Source organism: Hylobates moloch, unplaced genomic scaffold, assembly GCF_009828535.3.
Source record: "Hylobates moloch isolate HMO894 unplaced genomic scaffold, HMol_V3 SCAFFOLD_16, whole genome shotgun sequence".
Taxonomy (NCBI): domain Eukaryota; kingdom Metazoa; phylum Chordata; class Mammalia; order Primates; family Hylobatidae; genus Hylobates; species Hylobates moloch.
In genome coordinates, this window is record NW_026652291.1 from 46,109,417 (window position 1) to 46,129,891 (window position 20,475).

The window sequence follows — 20,475 nt, forward strand, 5'->3', positions numbered from 1 at the left end:
ACTGATTTTCCTAAGCTGCTGGTAGTCACTCCTTTCCTCCCGTTGTTTTTTTTTTTTTTTTTTGGGACAGAGTCTTGCTCTGTTGCCCAGGCTGGAGTGCAGTGGCGTGATCTCAGCTCACTGCAAGCTCCGCCTCCCGGGTTCACGCCATTCTCCTGCCTCAGCCTCCCGAGTAGCTGGGACTACAGCCTCCCTCCACCATGCCCAGCTAATTTTTTTGTATTTTTAGTGGAGACGGGGTTTCACCCTGTTAGCCAGGATGGTCTCAATCTCCTGACCTCGTGATCCGCCTGTTTAGGCCTCCCAAAATGCTGGGATTACAGGCTCCTCCCCTGTTTTTGTCTTCCCGTGTCCTTGCTCAGCATCACAGTCATCTCTTCAGACACCTCGTCCCATCCTAGAAGAGTCAGGGTAGCCCTCAACTTAATTTAACTTAGGAAAGGTTTTCTGCGCTGGAAGTGATGGTGAGGATATTAACAAGAAATGCTCATGATTACATGAGGGACTGCAGATTCCTTTGCCCAGAAGCGTCCTCATATGACCATAATGGGTGTGAATGAGATGGGATAATGATACTGAAATCAGTACCATTAAACCATTTCCTTTCTTCCTTCTCCCAGCAAAAGAGCAAGAGAATCAGAAAAAACAAATGCTTTATTCAAACAAAATAGAAAAAAATCATACGTAGTAATTTTTCCCACGAAAAACGAAAACATATTAAGGTTTGATACAAATAAGGATCTCCTTTGTCTGAAAACCCTGGGGCGCAGTCCTGTGCTCATTTGTTTGTTTGATACCATGGAAACATGCAGTTGATTACAGTAGATAAAAGCATGTTAGGGAAGAGACCAAAGGGCAGGTCTGACATTTTCCACAGGATTCAGATAAAAAATAATTCTGATTGGTATTTGCTATGGAAAACACAAAATCCTTATAAACAAGAAACTTGTTCCTCCATGGGCCCCAAATTTTCTCAAACATAAATAATTCATAGGCAGGACACGATTGCCCACGCTTGTAATTCCAGCACTTTGGGAGGCCAAGGTTGGAGGATTGCTTGAAGCCAGGAGTCTGAGAACAGCCTGGGCAATATAGTGAGGCACTGTCTCTGAAAACATTTTAAAAATAAAAATAATAATAAAAAAGAATTCAGATTTTAAGTCATCTCTTAATTATAGGCTCAACAGGTTTTTAGACTTCAGTTATTATCAATAGGGGCAACAGGGATATAGAGACTTAAAACAGTATATAGACCACACAGAAAATAAGCACATAACACAGTGATGGTTTATAAACACCCCATGTGAGAAGCCCTAGACCCCTGAATCTAATTCTCTCTATAGTCCAGTGGTTCTCAAAGATATTGTTTATGGAACTAAATGGTATCAAGTAGCTGTTAAAGCCTTGGAAGTTGCTAAATTTAGGTTTTCCACTTGATAGGAAACAGCTGATGTTATTAAAAAACAAAAACACAGAAAGTTTGACCTTCCAGAACTCAGCCTTTTGAACACAGTAATGCATCACATAATGACATTTTAATCAACCATGAACTGCATATATGGCGGTGGTCTCATAAAATTACAATGGAGCTGAAAAATTCCCCATCACATAGTGACGCTGTAGTGCATTGCATTACTCGTGTTTGAGGTGATGCTGGCATAAAACAAGCTACTGAGCTGCCCGTTTTATAAAACTATAGCACATCCACATGAACAGTACATAATACTTGACAATGATATGTGTTACTAGTTTATTTACTACAAATATGTTATTTTGAAGTCTACTCATTTTTTTTTAAAGTTAACTGTAAAACAACCTCAGGCAGGTCCTTCAGGAGGTACTCCAGAAGCACTGTTATCACGGATGACAGCTCCGTGCGGGTTATCGCTCCTGAAGCCTTCCAGTGGGACAAGATGCGTAGGTGAAGACAGTCTCATTGATGATCTTGACCCCATGTAGGCATAGGCTAATGTGTCTTAGTTTTTAACAAAAAAAAAGTTTAAAAAGTTAAAAACCAAAAAAAGCTAATAGAGTAAGGATGTGAAGAAAATACCTTTGTACAGCTGTGTTTTAAGGTTATTATAAATCAAAACATTAAGTAAGTTGATAAAGTAAAAGTTATAGTAAGCTAAGTTTTATTAAAGAATTTAAAAAATAAATTTAGTCTAGCATAGATGTACAATGTTGATAAAGCCCACAGTAGCGTATGTCCTAGGCCTTCACATTCACTCACCACTCACTGACTAACCTGGAGCAACTTCTAGTTCTGCAAGCTCCATTCATGGTAAGTGCCCCATATAGATGCACCATCTTCAATGTTTTATATGGTATTGTTACTGTATCTTTTCTATATTGTTACTGTATCTTTTCTATAGATATGTTTAGATACACAAATATCATTGTTAAAATTGCCTACGCTATTCAGTGCAGTAACATGCTGTGTAGTTTGTAGCCTAGGAGCAACAGGCTTTGTATACCATATAGCCTAGGTGTGTAGTTGGCTATGCTATCTAGATTTGTGTAAGTATATGATGTATGCACAACAATGAAATCACCTATTGGCACAATTTCTCAGAATGTGTCCTTGTTAAATGACACGACTGTAATTGTGTCGAAAGCACAGTATTTTAATAAAGGTTATCCCTTGCCTAACAAAAAACCCACATTAGGTTATAGAAAAGAGGCAAAGTTCTAGATGGATCATGTAACTTCACACCTCTGTCAGAAGCACATTTCCTTCAGTGATCATTGTTTTGGGGAAACTGAAGACACTGAAGCATATGATCTGAAAATTTCACATTTCCCCCCCTTTCTATTAATACACCAAGGTCAACTGAGGATCTAGGTGGTTCTGTACATAATTCCATACCCAAATATACAAATAGGCAGTGGCTGAGTTTGTGGGTGGGAATATAACATTTGTCTAACATGCAGAAGGGTCTCTCATATCTGAGTGTCAGCTCCACAGAACGTTGTTACTATAAAGTCATGCAGTGAGTTGATAAAAAAACAAGATGGTCAGCTATTACAAGAACATCATGAGTTCATTCCAAAGATAAGAAGAATTAGTGTTTGGACTGCTTGGGTATTTTATCAGTCACTGGGGCAGTTTGTTTCCAACGTGAACTTAAATTGAGCTAAGGGTGGCTAGGCAGCAAATGTGATGTAGGACAAAGGGAAAGCTTCAACTTTCAGAGGATACTGATAAACAAATTCTTGATCTGTATGGGTGCCATTTCCCATACTGACCCATATCAAATTAATTTTTAATAAGAAAAAAATGCCTCAAAACAAAAAAGGTTTTGATTCTAGAGACCAGAGATTATTTTCTCTACTCTAGCTGAATAATTTCACCAGTAGCCCTACCACACGAGTTATAACAAGAAATTGTATAACTCATACATAAACCAAGTATAGAAAGAGGTGGCATATGATAACTTGAACATACTGAATGCTGCCATAATAGAAAACTATATTCTTCTAGGTCCAGTAAGTACAAGCTTAAAAACAGGTATATATTTCTGATTCAGTGAACAATTTGCAAAATTGAAATTCAACAGTGGAAACTGCAAAGAAGTTTGATGACACTGTTTTAATAATTCATAGAAAGCATATATGTACACCCAATGAATTCATCTCTTTATTGCATATTGCTATTTTTAAAAAAATGTACAGTCTCATAACACATACATTTTTTTTTTCTCAGTACTATCTAACAACAGTCTTGCACCTAAAGACTAAGTGGTTCCAACTACTAAGCTAATAAGATACAAGACATATAATTAAGTTTACAAATTACGCATTTTCTTTTTGGCATTAATTTAAAAAAACAAACAAAAAAAGTTTAAAATACACACCCAAGAGAGAAAAGTGGCTACTTACACCAGCACCAATCTAAAAAGTAGTTTTTTTTTTTGTTTTGTTTTTTCTTTTCAACAATGGCACATGGAATTACCTGCACACAGTTTTTGGGGAAAGAAACCAAAAATGGAAATGGCAAAAGAGGCCCACCAGGATGGCCATATCAAAGGAGGATGATTAAAAGGGGCAAGAGGGACAGCTACACAAACTTGCTCCTTTATGTGACTTTCCCTCCACCTGTCTATTCCTTAAACTGTAAGACAAAGCCATTTTCAAAACACAGTTCCAAAACTGAGCCAGACCAAATTTATCCTGCTACAAATAGAAAAGAATATACATAGAGGCACTTTAGTTAAGGAACAGACAAAACCATCATTATATTCCAATCTTCCTCATCTCCAAGCCTTTTTGAGCCAAGTCTCTATCTGCACCTTTAAAATGGTGTTATTGCAGACCTGGGTTAACTCGGGATTGGGGGAGTGCAACCTCTGCTTTGTATTTATGACTTTTATTTGCTAGTCATTTATTTCCATATAGTGTGTAGAAAGTCACTAAATTTGCAATGAGGAAAAGATGTAAAACCACAGCTCTTGACAACTCTTAGAGCACTATTTCACAGCTTTCATATAGCGCAGATACCTCGCCATCTGTGCTAAGCATTATAGTTTATACAAATTATTTTTAAATAGTATGATTCCTGTACAGTGCACACATTGGTATTCTATTCATCCCTTAATATCCCCATTAGAATATAAACTCTTTGGGGGCAGGGACTCTGTCTTGCTTACCATTGTAGCCCTACTATGCCTGGTACATAGTAGGAACTTAATAAATATTTGTTAATTGACTGAAAAACTCAATTTAGTGAGTAATGTTCTAGTGCAACAGGACAAACTACTCTCTCCACAGGAAACCCAACCACAACAGGATTGATAGAAAAGAGAAAACGTTAGCCCCCCAACTACAAATAAATAAAGCGAAGCCAAAAAAAAAAAAAAAAAGTAAAAAAGTAACAGTCCTCTTTATATATCACATAATTTAAGGATATTAAGAGTTGGTAGGTTAATGGTAAGCATCTATATTTTATTTTCTAATGTTCATTGTTTTTATTCATGTCTCCCTGAGAGCTTTATTTTTTTTGGACTGAAATTTTACAGGTAGCTTTACTGACACACAATTTTAAAATGACAACATATAAACAGCAATCACTTCAAATATACTTAGAGATAAATAGATCTGGGCATCTCTGCTGATGTTGACATTTTGTGCATTCTTTATGTATCCTTTAGTCCAGACCTATATTTACAGAAAATGCAGCTTGTCCTACAAAACAGAAAATAGAAAGTATAACAAAAAGGCACCCCATTAATTTTTTTTTTTTTTTTTTTAGTAATCATCTTTATCCCTTCAGAGAATTCTTCCTTTAAGTCTTGGGTGAGATATTTTATTTTTAAGGTTTATATATCTATATTGTTAGAACAAGCATGCTCTGGCAATGTTGTTCTTTAAAAAAAGCATGGATTGCATTTATATAGTGTTTTTTTTCCAAAAATCTGAAGAAATTATCAAGAGCACTTGGCAGAGATAACTTGATGAAATCAGGGGAAAAAATTGATGTCCAACTTTTAAATATACAAACAATTCTGATTGACATTCTACATAATTCAAATTGTGTGCAAGATGTTCTCAATAAACACTTACAGACTGTATCCCCATATCAATGTCAGAAATTCGAAGCTGGTCCTATTACTGATGTGATACATCAACATCACAATGTCAGCTATCAAAAACCATTTTAAATCTATATTTTTCCAACTCCAGTTCCATCAATGAAAATAATTTCAAAGGATATCAAGCTTGGAAACCATAAAATATTTTGCAAGCTTTTTTTTTGTTTTTTTTCTTCTGTTTGTCCTTTGAATCTAGGGAATGTCTCTGTCAGTCATCTCTTTCAGGAGATAGTATTGTGCTTCTGAACAGTCATGGCGTTCGGGGAAAGAAAATTGGCCACACTCAATGTGAATACATACACGAAAGGTTTTGGAGCACATACATTAACATAAATCTTTTTAACCATACGTATAGGTCTCCAGACAACACTCAGACATCTATATACATTTTTTAATATATACACACATACATTTACATACACACACATTCACGCATTCACTCACAGATGAAGGAAAAAATTGCCACTGTTTGCATTGCAAGGCAGTGTAATGAAACGTTCTAGTCACTTCAGAGGGCCGCTAATGAGCTTTCTAAAAAAAAGTATTCATGGAAAATTAGAAATTAAGTTTTGTGATTGGTCTCTCTCTGCTGCTGTCAGTCATCTGGTTGGTAATGCGTTTGCGATTCCGTTTCAATTTAGAAAGGTCTTTATCAAACACTTCTCCTGAGCGTAAAGCTGAAACAAGGTCATCAAACTCTCCACTTTCTTCACTATTCTCTTTAGCTTTTCTCATTTTACGTTCCCTTTCACGTTGTTCTTTGAGCTGCAAATAGAAAGAAATAACCTCTTCGAGACATGTCAAAATGTTGCATTTTGTTTTCAGTAGAGGTGAATTCTGTGAAATATGGTAATGCTCCAGACACCAAGCTATGCTCATCCTATAACCCCTCTGGATATCACAAGAAAGGGGTAATTGGAACATGGGGTCTCCATTGCAGGAGCAATGGACAACAAACAACCACCACTCCCTTGTGGTTAGACCCTCACCACCTAGATTCTAGGTAAACTGCATGATATTCTAGTTAAAATAAGAGCAATTGAGGCAATTTGTGTTTTTGCTAATGAAAATTAAAAAAAGGTATCACTAGTACATAGACCCCAAATAACTAAAGCAAATGGTCATCAGGCCATTTTCCTTATATCAAAGGCTTAGCTTGTGTCTACTGTGGAAGCCTGAAACCTGATACACAACAGTTACTGTGATTAAAAGCCAACTAATACATACACATAGTAGACAATTTGGATAATTCAGATAAAAGGAAGGTGGGGGAAACATCTTTAATTCTACTACTGTGAACTTTTTAGATAGAGGGTTATCACACCACTATTATTTTCTATATGTATTAACACATCTTAAAAAACAAAACAGAGAAAGATTTCATGTAGAAATCACTTTGTAAACTTTTCTGTATCATTATTCTTTGAATACATGTCTTTTAAGGACTGCATTAATATTCCATTATATAGCTGTTATATCATTTAGAACTCATGCCCTATTGGGAAACATTTAGGTTGTCTTTAGCTTGGTGCTATTATAAAGAATGCTGCCCTTTTTTGTGTAAATTTATGATTATTTCTTTAAAATAATTGCTAAGAAATGGAATTCCAGAGCAAAGGATGTGGATAGATTTTTTTTTTTTTTTAAGGCTTTGAATATACACTGTTAAATAGCCCAAGAGAAACACCAGCAATGTAAAGTCCCACGGCATTCTAGAGAGTACACTGAAGCCTTCCTTCCTGCCAGGTCGGAGTGCTCTCTAATACCTTTGGCTGGGCTGCAGCCATAGAACTAGGAAGTGGAATTGGTCAGTTAATCATCCTCTCACCTGAGCTTCCATGCGAGCTCGACGTTCTTCTTCCTCCTTTTTCTTTCTCATGTTTTCGTTTTCTTGTCTGGCTTCTGACACAGCTTGAAGAAATTGATCAAAAATGCCAAAGAACTCATCTGGTTGTATTTTGCCAGCCTCTTCCCCAAAGTGCTTCACTGCTTTAGTAAACTAGGAAAAAGACAGTTTTAAGAAGTCAATGTTTCATGAGAATTCCATAATCAATCAAATATAAATAACTTTAGAAAGACTAAAGCCCAGATTGAGTCAAACATAAGTTTTGTTTGCGCATTTATTTTTATTTTTTTTTGGAGATGGAGTTTCACCATCACCCAGGCTGGAGTGCAGTGGCATGATCCCAGCTCACTGCAACCTCTGCCTCTTGGGTTCAAGCGATTCTCCAGCCTCAACCTCCCAAGTAGCTGGGATTACAGGCACATACCACCATGCCTGGCTTATTTCTGTATTTTTAGTAGAGTCAGGATTTTACCATGTTGGCCAGGCTGGTCTCAAACTCCTGACCTCAGGTGATCTGCCCACCTTGGCCTCCCAAAGTACTGGGATTACAGGTGTGAGCCACCACATCCGGCAGTTTTTTTTTTGTTTTATTTTTGTTTTTGTTTTAAGAGATGGGGTCTTACATGTTGCCCAGGCTGGAATGCATATGTTATTAGTTTTTTTTTTTTAATAGATGGGGTCTTACCTGTTACCCAAGCTGGAGTTTAGTGGCTATTCAAAGGTATGATCACAGCAAAATACAGCCTCAAACTCCTGGGCAATCCTTCCTTTTAAGCCTCACAAGTAGCTGAGACTATAGGCATGTGCTGCTGTACCCGGCTGAGTCAAATATAACTGATGGATTTTTATCTTCAGCTACTGAACATGTCTATTAATCTTTTTTTTTTTTTCTTTCTTTTTTGAGACAGAGTCTCGCTCTGTCGCCCAGGCTGGAGTGCAGTGGCGCGATCTCGGCTCGCTGCAAGCTCCGCCTCCCGGGTTCACGCCATTCTCCTGCCTCAGCCTCCGGAGTAGCTGGGACCACAGGCGCCCGCCACCACGCCCGACTAATTTTTTGTATTTTTAGTAGAGACGGGGTTTCACCGTGGTCTCGATCTCCTGACCTCGTGATCCACCCGCCTCGGCCTCCCAAAGTGCTGGGATTACAGGCGTGAGCCACTGCGCCCAGCCGTCTATTAATCATTTCTAAAGTAAAAATTGTAATACTCCTCAGCTTTTGAAACCACTTATTCCTGTCTACCTCATTTGAGCTTAACATATATGATGACCTCCTATGACTTCTTATTAACTAAACAGTAGTAAAAACAAAATATTGTAGGGCACAGCACCCTAGACATAAAACTAATAGCAAACTCAGCAGGGGGAGGGAAACTTGTACTTTTAACTTTTCTTTGAAGTAGTTTAATGTCATTTACTGGTGCCATATGGTCAATATAGAAAGCAAATGGAAGCCAGTGCCTCTTAGCTGCTTTTCTCAATCATAAATAATGCTGCTATTGTTCAGATATTTTCAGGGTCTCAACGAGAAAACAGCAACTGAGTATGGAATCGTTAATGCAACCCAAAGTGTATGACTGAGAATACAATTTTATTCCAAATTCTTTGCTTTAGAACTCCTTTCAATGCCAATCTTTAAAAAAGTTTTTTTTTTTTTTTGTTAAAGATATGGGGTATTGCAATGTTACATTGCCCAGGCTGGACTCAAACACCTAGGCACAAGTGATCCTCCTGCCACAGCCTCCTGAGTAGCTGGGACTATAGGTACATGCCACCATGCCCCAGTGTCAATCTTTTTAAATGGCCAAAATGCAAAATACCAAGAAATTTTTAAAGTTAGATAAAAATATATGTATACAGTAACAATAGTATATCCAGTCTCTTTTTAGTTCTTCCAGGGGTTATCTCCATAACTCAAGATAGTATGTTTTCAATAGTCTTAGCATTATTATAACTACCCAAATAATATCCAGTGTCAAATTGTTTGTTAAAATTATACTTCCTTCTGTAAGAATCTAATGCTATTACTCCTAAGCTACTAAGGATAGTGTTCCTAGCTTCACAGTCAAATACATTTTTCCCTACACCCAATCAACTACTTAACGTTTTCCAGATTTTAAGTTTTCTTCGTATTTAGACCATGATGTGTTTACGCAGTGCCCCCAAACAGCTTATAACTGGTTTTATTTTTATTGCTTTACTTGCCTTTGTTATATTGTTAGGTTCTTCTGATATCTCAGTAATACTATCTACCTTAAATATTTTCAACATTTATTTTTAAATAAAACAAGTACTGGCTTATATTTATATATATGTTACAGTTACTATTTCATATCTTTAAACTTGTAATAAGAGTGTCCTTTTTACCATTTCTGTCTTCACTGAGGAGTTGTTTTCAATGTTTTACTTATTTAGAAATATTCTATTAGAAAAGAGTTCTTTGGGCAAAAACCTAACATTCTTCAGACGCCATATATAGTGCTCTAGCTTGCTCCATGGTTTTATACGCTAACTTATAAAAGTTCTGGTATGAACAAAATAGCAATAGACAGTCTACAATTGGATTTCTAAAACATTCAAGTTCACGTACTTCAAGCCATCCTGAGTGATCTTTTTATCAAGGAATTCTATCAAAATCTTAGAAATCTAAAGAAAACCAGGCCCAGATTAAAGTTCCACCCCCTACACACACACACACCCCAGTCAGTGTGCAAGGGGGAAATTTACCAGGTCTTTATGTTCTGCTAGAAGATCTTCAACATCAGAGAAGCGTGACGCTGGCTACTGTGATGAACAAGCTGAAAATAGCCAGTTCACACACAAAAATGTTTGAGCCCCTTGATGAAGTAGGTGCTATATTGCTCAGGTGGGATATCAGAACAGGGGGAGTCTCTTCCTTTATGAAGCACAAACTCTAAAGTGGTGAGGCATACATAAAACATGGATGGGGGCTCTTTCACAGTGGAGGTCTGAATGATGGTTGCTGACATCAGTTGACTGATTTCCACTGTGGGATATCAGAGGTTGGACCTCTGACAGCAGCCATTTGAACATAGATTGCCATTTATTTTATAAGGTTAGAGAGAAGGTTTAATGCTGAGATTAGCTAATGCATGTGAACAGCCTACTTCTGAACTTTAACTGGTATGTGTGTACATTTACATAAACAATCATCCATATCTACAACCAAACAGGTGACCAGAGAAAAATAACATCCATTTACAGAAGTTTCGGAACAAAAGACTCAAGTAAAAGCAAAACAGTGTTGTGGCAACTGAGAGGTGGGTAGAGTAAAAGAACCAATGGGGCGGGGAAGAGTGTTAATATCATTTATAAAGAACGAGAAGAGGAGAGAAAATGAGAGACTGTGTACATGTCTTGTATATGAATGTGAATGCATTTTGGAAGAGGAAACAACCTGAGATAGAGAGGAGTGAGGTGAAGCTGAGGAGCTAAGAGGTCATGGTTATTAACCAACAAAAATTTCTCTTCTGAGGGAACACAAAATGTGAAATAGCAGAAATCATAAAAAAAGTACCTCTTGTAATGAGACTCTGAATTAAAATGCATCTCTTTTAGCAAGTTCTGCTGGAGATTTATACAGGTAGTATCCTGTCCTCCAAGGCTGTATCTCAGATGAGCATATTGCAACATAGAGGTAATTTAGGCACATGGCTTTAGTAACACCTGATTGCACATTTGATTCTGCCCCTGGTTTTCATCATCTACTCTTTTCTGGTTCCCAGAGGTAAGTACTTCAAGCCAATTTCAACCAAGAGAAAACTGTCAAAGTATTTGCTGGTCTTACACCATTCAGAGCCTTCAAGGAAGGCAACATAGGCCAGTCAGACAAAAAGGGTGTGTTCAGATTAATCAGTCTTGGAAATGAAAATACACCTATGTCATACAAAACAATGAATCTGGAAAGTAATTATCTACTACTTTATTTCCTGCACCACGAAGTTTGGATCTCACTCCTGCTATTCACCCCCCCCCCCCCCCCACAGAATAATAACAAAGTATCACGCTGAAGCCCAGCCTGGTCAAGCAACACTCAGTGCACAAGGGGGAAACTTACCAGGTCTTTAGCTTCTGCTAGAAGGTCTTCAACATCAGAGAAGCTGAAGCTGGCTACTGTGATGAACTGGCTGACAACAGACACAAACTTATCTCCGGGCTGTGGAGGCTGAGACTTCTGATATTCCAGCTCCTTAAACACAGGAAATGAATAATGTCAGTGCAGGCTTCAAATACAGACATGAGACACACCTTGTCTCGTATTTCACATGCCTTAAATTTAATAAATCAGAATGGCAAACAAACACATCAAAACTTGTTCTAAAACATTTTGTTATACTCTAGTGTCCCTGCCCTTCCTCCCACCATGCCAAAGCCATGCCCATGTGCACACGCATATTTGCGAATAGCAATTTACCAACAATCTAAGTACTTGATCTATGTGATTTCTCTTTCGGGCTTTAGAAAGCAAGCAGATTTGGATTTGGATAAAATTAATAGAAGTTAAACACATAATGGGGGCAAACTGAACTCTAAGGGTTTGTGAGTGAAAACAAGAGACTCTACTTGTCAATATTCCATGCTTAGAATTCTGATGCCTTGATTTTTTTCTTTCCCTCTCAGCCAAGTCTATTTACTTCTTAAACTGTGGGATATGGGTCAGTAGAATTTTGGCTGTAGCATTTGGCACCATAATCTTCTACCATTTTTCTCTTGTCCATACCATATTGGTTTTTGTGAACAGGCCTGTAGGGGAATTAGTCTCTTGTTAATTATCCATATTCCCCATTATCACAGCAATGAACACAGATGATTCAAATCTAATGTTAATAGTTAATTTAATCATTGCCAGATGCACATTCTTATTTAAAGCTCACAACATCCCTATGAGTGAGGGATCACTATTCCCATTATACAAACATATAAATTAAGGTTTGGAGGGATATATTACTTGCCCTGAAGTAGTGCTGACCAGTGACAGAGCCAGAATTTGAACTCAGACCTGCCTGACTGACTCCAGAGTCTTGGTAATAACTATGTTGTATACCAATTGACTTAAACTAGATTCTCCCTTATTTTCTTGCATTGGCAGAGATGTTCACAAGCAGGCGCGTAGTCGTCAGTTTATGGGTTCTGACTCGGCTCTACCACTGATTTGGTTCTTAACCATGGCATGTTGCTCTGGACCTCAGTTTATTGATTTTTTTTTTTGTAAGAGGGCAATATCTACATCATCACTACACTCAAATGAAATAACAGAAGTGAAAACTCATCAATTATGGAGCTGGCACTGATTGGAAGAAATTGCCATGATTCCAGTACTTTAGCCTGGAAAGTGAGTGTATCTGTGTTCAGTGTGGGGACCGGAAAGGCATTTGAAAGTGTTTCATTAATGTATAATTTCATAAATATTCATCTTTGATACCTTCGAACAATATAATTAATTTGTGTAAAGCATAATTAGAACACATATATATTTGGCCAGGCGAAGCTCTGCCCCCCACTATTTTCTTACAATATTACATCACCTCCAAGGGTAGGGGAGGCTTCTATAGCCCCTCTCCTATAAAAAGTGTGATACAGTGTATATGACCCAAGGGATAGAGTGATTTCAGCAAAACTATCCTTTAATAAAGCAACAACACAAAATTTCCCTGGAAGCCCCCACCCCAGGCCTTGCTCTGACCTGGCTCAGAAGCAGGGGTCAGAGCCAGGCTTTAGGGCCATCATAATGACCATGGACCCTCTGGGGCTGGGAGAAAAAGTTCAATCAGTAGATTTTTTTTTTTTTAATACTGCCCCCTACGCCCTACATTAAAAAAAAGAAAAAAGAAAAAAAACCTCACATGCTCCTTAATTTATTGAAAACAAAAAATTAGACATTGTGACTTTAATTTTTATTAGAGGTATGTCTTTAATTAATTAATTCAACTACCTTCTATGGCAGTATTGTGATTAAAAAAAAGAAGGGAGAGTCCTCACAGCATTACTGATAAATGATCTGAAAGATACTTATGAGAGGCACCTTTCCAAGCTGTCTGCAAATCCGTCTCCTTCACCCAGAGCAGGCCCGAGCTATGTCTGCTCTGAGCACAGTCACCAGGGATGCTACTCTGCCAGCCTGTTCTCATCCCTGCCCCCTCTCTCGCTGGCAGCTGCATCTGCACAGTACCCACAGGGCACTGTGCCAACAGGCACGTTTCATCTTACCAGGTCCAGTCTGCCAGCCTGACTGGTTTTCCTTCCTCAGAGGCCTGGGCCCAGGTTGTCTTGTATGCCTGGGATAACCTCCCTTTATGCACCTAAGTTTACCCCACCCTCTTAAGCCATAGCTCAAACAACTTCTTTTCCAAAAGAGAAGCTTCCTCTAATAGGGGCCAATTGTTCCTCATGCCTCCAAAGCACCCTCAACCCGCTGCCTTCCTTAAGGCACCTCTGTAATCACTCTGCTTATCTGGATGCGGCCAGGCTGAGGGAAGTGGCTGCTCCGATTATTGCAACACCTGGAGGACAAGGATTCTGAGTCATCGTGACCCTCAGCTAGAGCATGTACTACAGTGTCTGCTTAGTAAATACTCCCCAAAGGACCAAGTCAAAAACAACAGAGAACGTCTATTGGTCTACCAAAAGTGAACACCCTATATTAGCAGCACTTGGAAACTGAGAGCATCCCTGAAGATCATCTAGCCCAGCCCACTCATCCTGATGAATCCTGCCTTACAGATAAATTGGTGGCACACTAGGTCCAGTTTCCAGTTCCTGCTGCAGTGACTCACCCATGACCCCTGCAATCAAGTTGCCAGGCTGAACATAACCTGCCTTTGCTTCTTGTGGTGGTGGTTCTTATTTTTTAATCAATAAATGTTTATCCTGGGCATACCACATGCCAACACAACTCATCTGCTGAAAACCACCAGCACTAGAGATAGTGAAGAGACCAGGAATTAGAACAACAAAAAAATACTCACTGTCTCTACTGCTTTCAAGCCACTTCTCAAGGTACTTATTTCTTTGTCCAGCTCAGTCATGCTGTTGTAAATAGCAATGTTTTAGCAATCAACATGTGACTTACACATATTAAATATAAGATGGATTTAAATATTTCACGCTTGGAAGTCCATACTAGTTTAATTTAAATGTTTAAAATTCCCTTCCATGCTCAGATCTCAAAGAAAGACAACAGTATTTTAAACTCATGAAATGTAGGTATAAAATTATGTTTGTTTTCTGTAGCCAGCAGGTATATTTTACAGGTTAAAAATAGCAGAATAGAAATATCTTCCATCTGTACAAAAATATTTTATGTTTCAAACTCAAAAAAATCTCACTTCAGCAAATTACTCCATGTAGAAATAAATCTCTTGCCATACTTGGCTCCCTTTGAAAACAGAAAACAAGTTCATCTGCAATCATGTTCACATTGTACTCTGTATAATCAGTGTTCTGCTTTTCACTAAGGCCCCAATAATATGAATATTACAAGGTAATGGCTTAAGTTGCAATAAAAAATGATTTTTCTTAAAGTTGTATTAACTAGTTTTTATTTTCATCTTTTTTTAATAGAGAAAGGTTCTTGGGCTTCTCCCATACACAACACTTTCTATTTCATGGCTTTTAAACATTAGAGATTGAAACTTAATTCTCCCAGATAATTTACAGCATATAAAGAAACTCACCAATACTTCATTTAATTTCATGCCTTATATAGTATATTTCCACCAGATTCCATGAACAGAGAGAAAAAATGAGCCTGCTCATTATACTTTTCAAATTCACTGCAAAAAGATGCAGTTTAGGTTTTAAAAAAAGAGCCAAAAGAGGGAGGGAAAAACAGCAAGGAAAATTGCCTGCTTCTCAGTCTCTGAAACGTGGTGTGAAGTTTGTGGTAAAAGTTTGGCAACTTTCCATTTTATTTTTAGTTTCTTCATTTGCTTAAAGACTGCTTCCCATTAAAGAGCTGCCTTGGTTTCTGGGAGTATGTGTGCATATGTGAAAATTATTGCAATGTTCTGACACTTAGGTCTTCTATTTGCTTAGCCATGCATCTTTATTTAACTAAGGTGCTCCTACCTGTATTTAAAAAACCTGCCCTTTAAAAGTATGAAAGTTAAAAATTGCATGCAGTATTCCCAAGAAGCTAGAACAAACATATATTCAAAACCTTGTAATACATTTGAGTGATTTGGATGAGATTCAAACTTTATTTCATACAATGTTCAGGGGAAAACAAATAGAAGGACTGACTTCATGCAGTGCAAACTACCTCCATGGCTAACACACAATCCAAGTGATTGATTTAAGAAACAAACACCCACTGTAAGTACTTACTTTACTTTCGCAGCTTGAGGAATATCTCGCAATTCTTCATTTAGATTGAGAACACTGGGGTACTTATTTTCCACAATAGTGATGAGATAGTGCAAAAGGGTAATGTTTCTACAATTGAAGAAGGGAAGAGTATTAAACATTCAAATTATTTTCATTTAAACTACATAAATATATGAATAGTTAATATCTGCATATGATTTATATGCTCAAATGGTAGAACCCACAATAATGCTATATTACCTGCATTAACTTCAAAATTTGGAGGGTCATGTAAGGCAGGGATTCTCAAGAGACAGGAATAATGGGAGAGCCTCCATGGGGATTACATAGATATATGTCAAAAAGAAGCACACAATTTCTAAAAAGAGGATAAGAATTACATTTCTGGCCCATAATGTGCATCTTTCAAAATTCTGGGTAATGTGACGGGTGATCTAAGTGAATCTGAACCACTGCCAGTGGAGATAAGCTCAAGTTCACCTTCCCAGTGGATCCATCCTAAAATGGGGTGTGCAGGTTTCTAACTAGTAGGCTTGGGTGGAGTGGAGTGGGGTTGGGTGGAGAGTGAGGGATGTTTATCCCACTGAAAAGGGCAGCTATTCTTAAGTCTAAAGTACAGAGCAGCAACTCACTGATAACAATTATTGATACTATTTTTTTTTTTTAATTGAGATGGAGTCTGTTGCCCAGGCTGGAGTGCAGTGGTGCAATCTCAGCTCACTGCAACCTCCACCTCCTGGGTTCAAGTGATCATCCTGCCTCAGTCTCCCGAGTAGCTGGGATTACAGGCACCAGCCACCATGCCCGGCTAATTTTCGTATTTTCAGTACAGACAGGGTTTCACCATGTTGGTCAGGTTGGTCTCCAACTCCTGACCTCAGGTGATCCACCCGCCTCAGCCTCCCGAAGTGCTGGGTGGGTGTGAGCCACTGTGTCTGGCCTATTGATAGTTTTTAATAAGGTTTCAGCCAAAGGGTGGTCAGAAAGTTAGAAAGCCCCCTTTCTCAGGGCTGAACCTGGAAGTGGGCCATAACTGTCACCATGTGATATCCTTGCAGCCTTGAATCCACTTCCTAATTTAGCAACACTTCAGCTCCTAACTGCATAACTCTTAGTAGTTAAAACAGTTGGTTGTGCCAGCTCCCTCTCTGGTGGTGACAGGGCTGAACTCTGACTGACCTGGATGGAAAAGGCCAGCGCGTAGGATAACAGTATCTATTAGGCAACACTGTGTTGGTCTGATCCCATTGTCACTGACTGCTACACATTACAATCACCTGGACTCCAGATGCCTGGGCTAACCCCAGAGATTCATTTAATTGGAATGAGGTGGAGTCAGGCATGGGCATTCTTTAAAACTCCCTGTTGATTTTATCAAGCAGCCAGGATCAAGAACTACTTATCTGTTGAAGTTAGAATTAGGAGGGTAAAAATACATTCCTTTAAAAAACATTTCCATAATTTAGGCAGTTTGCTAATTCACAATGCTAAACCCCAGTATTCCAACTCACCTCTAACCAAAATGAATCAGTTTTCAAACAATTTTCTTTACCCTTGCATTTCATAGAAACAATGCAATCCTATAAATCCATATTTTTCTCACTCTCAGTCTCTCAATAATTAGAAAACAATTGCCCACCAAAGCAAAACAGTGGCCAACGATTTTGGCCACTTATTTTTCATATGTTCAGCTGCATCCTTCCATTTCATTTTTTTTTTTTCTCTTTTGAGATGCAGTCTCGCTCTGTCACCCAGGCTGGAGTGCAGTGGTGTGATCTTGGCTCACGGCAACCTCTGCCCTCTGGGTTCAAGCGATTCTCCTGCTCCAGCCTCCTGAGTAGCTGGGACTACAAGCGCATGACACCACGCCCAGACAACTTTTTCTGTTTGTAGTAGAGATGAGGTTTCACCGTGTTAGCCAGGATGGTCTCCATCTCCTGACCTCATGATCCGCCGGCCTTGGCCTCCCAAAGTGCTGGGATTACAGGTGTGAGCCACTGCACCCAGCCTCCATTTCAATTTTGCTCTTCACAGAACCTACCTGTCTGCCCATGTGATTCTTACCTAAGGGGTACAAGGAGTGAGCAAAATGCCAGCCACCATCACAGGAAACAGTGAGGCTATTTTTTTCATTTTTTAAAAGAAATGCTTTGCTATTGAGAGACATTTCAATTAATTTCATTAACCATACACATCTTTCTTGCTATAGAAAGGTTTAAAACCACATCTGATCTTCATTTGCTTGTGATCCAAATAATACCTCATTTGACTAAATGCAAATTCTTAAAAGAAGGAACAACAACAGCCACACATTTGATTCTTCCCTGCTCATTACCAGGAACTCAGCCTTCAATGCTGAGTGAATGCACCCTTCCTGCTGACTGTCCCACCACCTACACTATCTGATTAGATTCAACTGAACAATGTTCATGGGTGACTGCTTACAGGCAAAGCACTGTGCTAGGCATGCAGGTGTATAAAGGCGTGGGCACTGCATTTGGGGACCAAATATTAAAGGCAGAAAAAAAAGAGGAAAAAGAAAGATCAGAAATAGTTGTAGACTGTTCTTTTGAAAAAGCTTGTACTTTATATAAATTCTGTAGTAACCTCAGCAAATAAGCAGATAATCACGTAAGTTCCAGGTTATTGGTAAGTATTGGGGATGGGTGATTGCTTTTGTGTGTGTATAGTTGAAGGGAATGCCCTTCCTTAAAAAGGTAGCTGGCTCTTTAGACACAAATAAGATCTGCCATTCCCTACTACAACCTCCAAATAAGATCCTTCTGTTGCTAATAGAGCTGTGGATGGACCAATAACGCAGGTGTCAAATACCTGTAAGGCCAAATACCTTGCTTGTTGTAACCATAGGCAAGCTGAATGAGCCACCTGACCCTGAGTCAGTTTCTTACCTGACAACAGGTGACAACAGTATTTGGCTTGTGTACTTCACAGGCTAGTGGGACAATCAAATGTGAAAGTGCTCTGAAAAGGATCAAGTGTTTACATTAAAAATAAGGTGGCAGGGCTATAACAACAGCTGCTCTTCATTAATCTATCTCTACACGATGCAAAAACAACAAATTAACACATTGCTTATTTCTTCTTGGATGGATTTAAGGTTGCCAGAATACTATGCTTCACGAACCCCATAGAAAATATAGGGTAAAAGCCCCTATTAGTTAGAAATAATTAGGATGAACAGCCCATATTTCTAAAAAGAATTTGGGTATGAAGAAGCTTACCTTAGAAACAATTGTGCAAGTTCCTTTGAAGTCAGTGGGAATCTCAGAGAAACAAAGCTCTCAAGGAAACTCAAGTTAATATGCCTAATGACCCTACCCTGTTAATGACACAAGAACTTTTCACATCTTGGTGTCTTTAATGAGAATCTGTTCACCTAATATGCAGCATTGAACACTTTCTAGGAAGCATTTTAATGAGACCTGCAATGAGCAACTAAGTATCAATAGCCAAAATGCATTTATACATAAGTTTTTAATATAGTTGCTACCACTGTACAAATAAAAACATAACCTAAAAACCCCAAAAGCTTCATATTCTAGCACCAACTATCAGTTTTTTTCTTTTCTGTGGAAAACTGTTTTCTGTAGAGGGGTCATGGGGAGATGTCGAGTGTTGGTAGCATTCTGTCCTTGGTCTGGGCGCTGGTTATGCAGGTGTGTTTAATTTGTGAAAAATCATCAAGCCCAACATTTGTGATGACTGACCTCTTCTTAGTATATTACACTATAATAAAAAGTTTACAAAAAATAATTTTTTAAAAAGGCAAGACAAAACAAAAACAACAGCAAAACAGAACAGATGATGTCCCTGTGGACCAAAAATGGATGAAGGATAATTGGTCCAACAGGAATGTGGGAGATGCCTGTGGTCATGAGAGAGGTTTAGAGAAGAGTCAATGTCAGAGAAGGGAAGAAAGTAGTGAGAAAGAGAAATTCCAACTGAAGAATGCAGTGTCATGAAGGCTGAGGAGGACCAGAGAGGCATAAATCTGAGCCTGGACCTACACACCTGGCTCCCCCAAATGTTGGAAGATCTCATACTTACTTGTCAATGCTGGATTTTGTGTCAGCAATTTTGTTTAGGCTAGATATCTTGAATCCATATGCATTCCCTCTTTGACCTTTATTCATATAATTTCCAAATGCCAAAACCACCTCCAGCAACTGCTTGAGGGCACCACTCCTAAACACCTCTTCTGAGCCAGAACGAATTGCTTCAAAACAAAACACATAAAAACACGATTACCAAGTGTTTTGTTGTTTGAAATCAAGACGTTTCAGTGATACCCATTCTAAATTCACACACTTAATAACAGATATTGAAGATGTAAGACTGAGTTATTGGGTTACCGAGAGCACTTTCAAAACGCTTACACCAGAAGCAAAGAACAAGGACAGGGAGAGCCAACTCAAGTTGTTACCAACACCCATAGACGGCTGCAAAATCCTATCCTTTCTCAGGCCTTTCTTGGCTGACTCATCAGTCATAAGCACTGAGGAATATCTAGAACAGCAATCCCATCTCCAAGATTTCTTTACAAACATTTACTTGTCTGGTGTGAGTCAAGTTAACAGGAGTATTGATCAATTCCACTGACAGAAAACCGGTTAAATGTGTTACACGTTATAGCTTGCAGGTGTCATAACACAGATCAGAGCTTAGGCAGATGCC

At 38.6% G+C, this 20,475-nt stretch overlaps 1 protein-coding gene across 3 annotated transcripts in view; it reads right to left on the minus strand.

Moving 5' to 3' along the window:
• Nucleotides 1-3,454: 3,454 nt before the first annotated feature.
• The window catches only part of DAAM1 (dishevelled associated activator of morphogenesis 1), a 183,998-nt gene continuing 166,977 nt past the window's right edge, over nucleotides 3,455-20,475 (minus strand). For all 3 annotated transcript variants that reach the window (XM_032179537.2, XM_032179535.2, XM_058429851.1), the window contains 6 exons: nucleotides 19,849-20,017; nucleotides 15,781-15,888; nucleotides 14,421-14,481; nucleotides 11,513-11,644; nucleotides 7,420-7,590; nucleotides 3,455-6,356 (listed from right to left, as the gene is read on the minus strand). In XM_032179537.2, coding sequence (XP_032035428.1) covers nucleotides 6,147-6,356; nucleotides 7,420-7,590; nucleotides 11,513-11,644; nucleotides 14,421-14,481; nucleotides 15,781-15,888; nucleotides 19,849-20,017 — 851 coding nt within the window. In that variant the 3' untranslated portion in view covers nucleotides 3,455-6,146. The remainder of the gene's footprint in view (nucleotides 6,357-7,419; nucleotides 7,591-11,512; nucleotides 11,645-14,420; nucleotides 14,482-15,780; nucleotides 15,889-19,848; nucleotides 20,018-20,475) is intronic.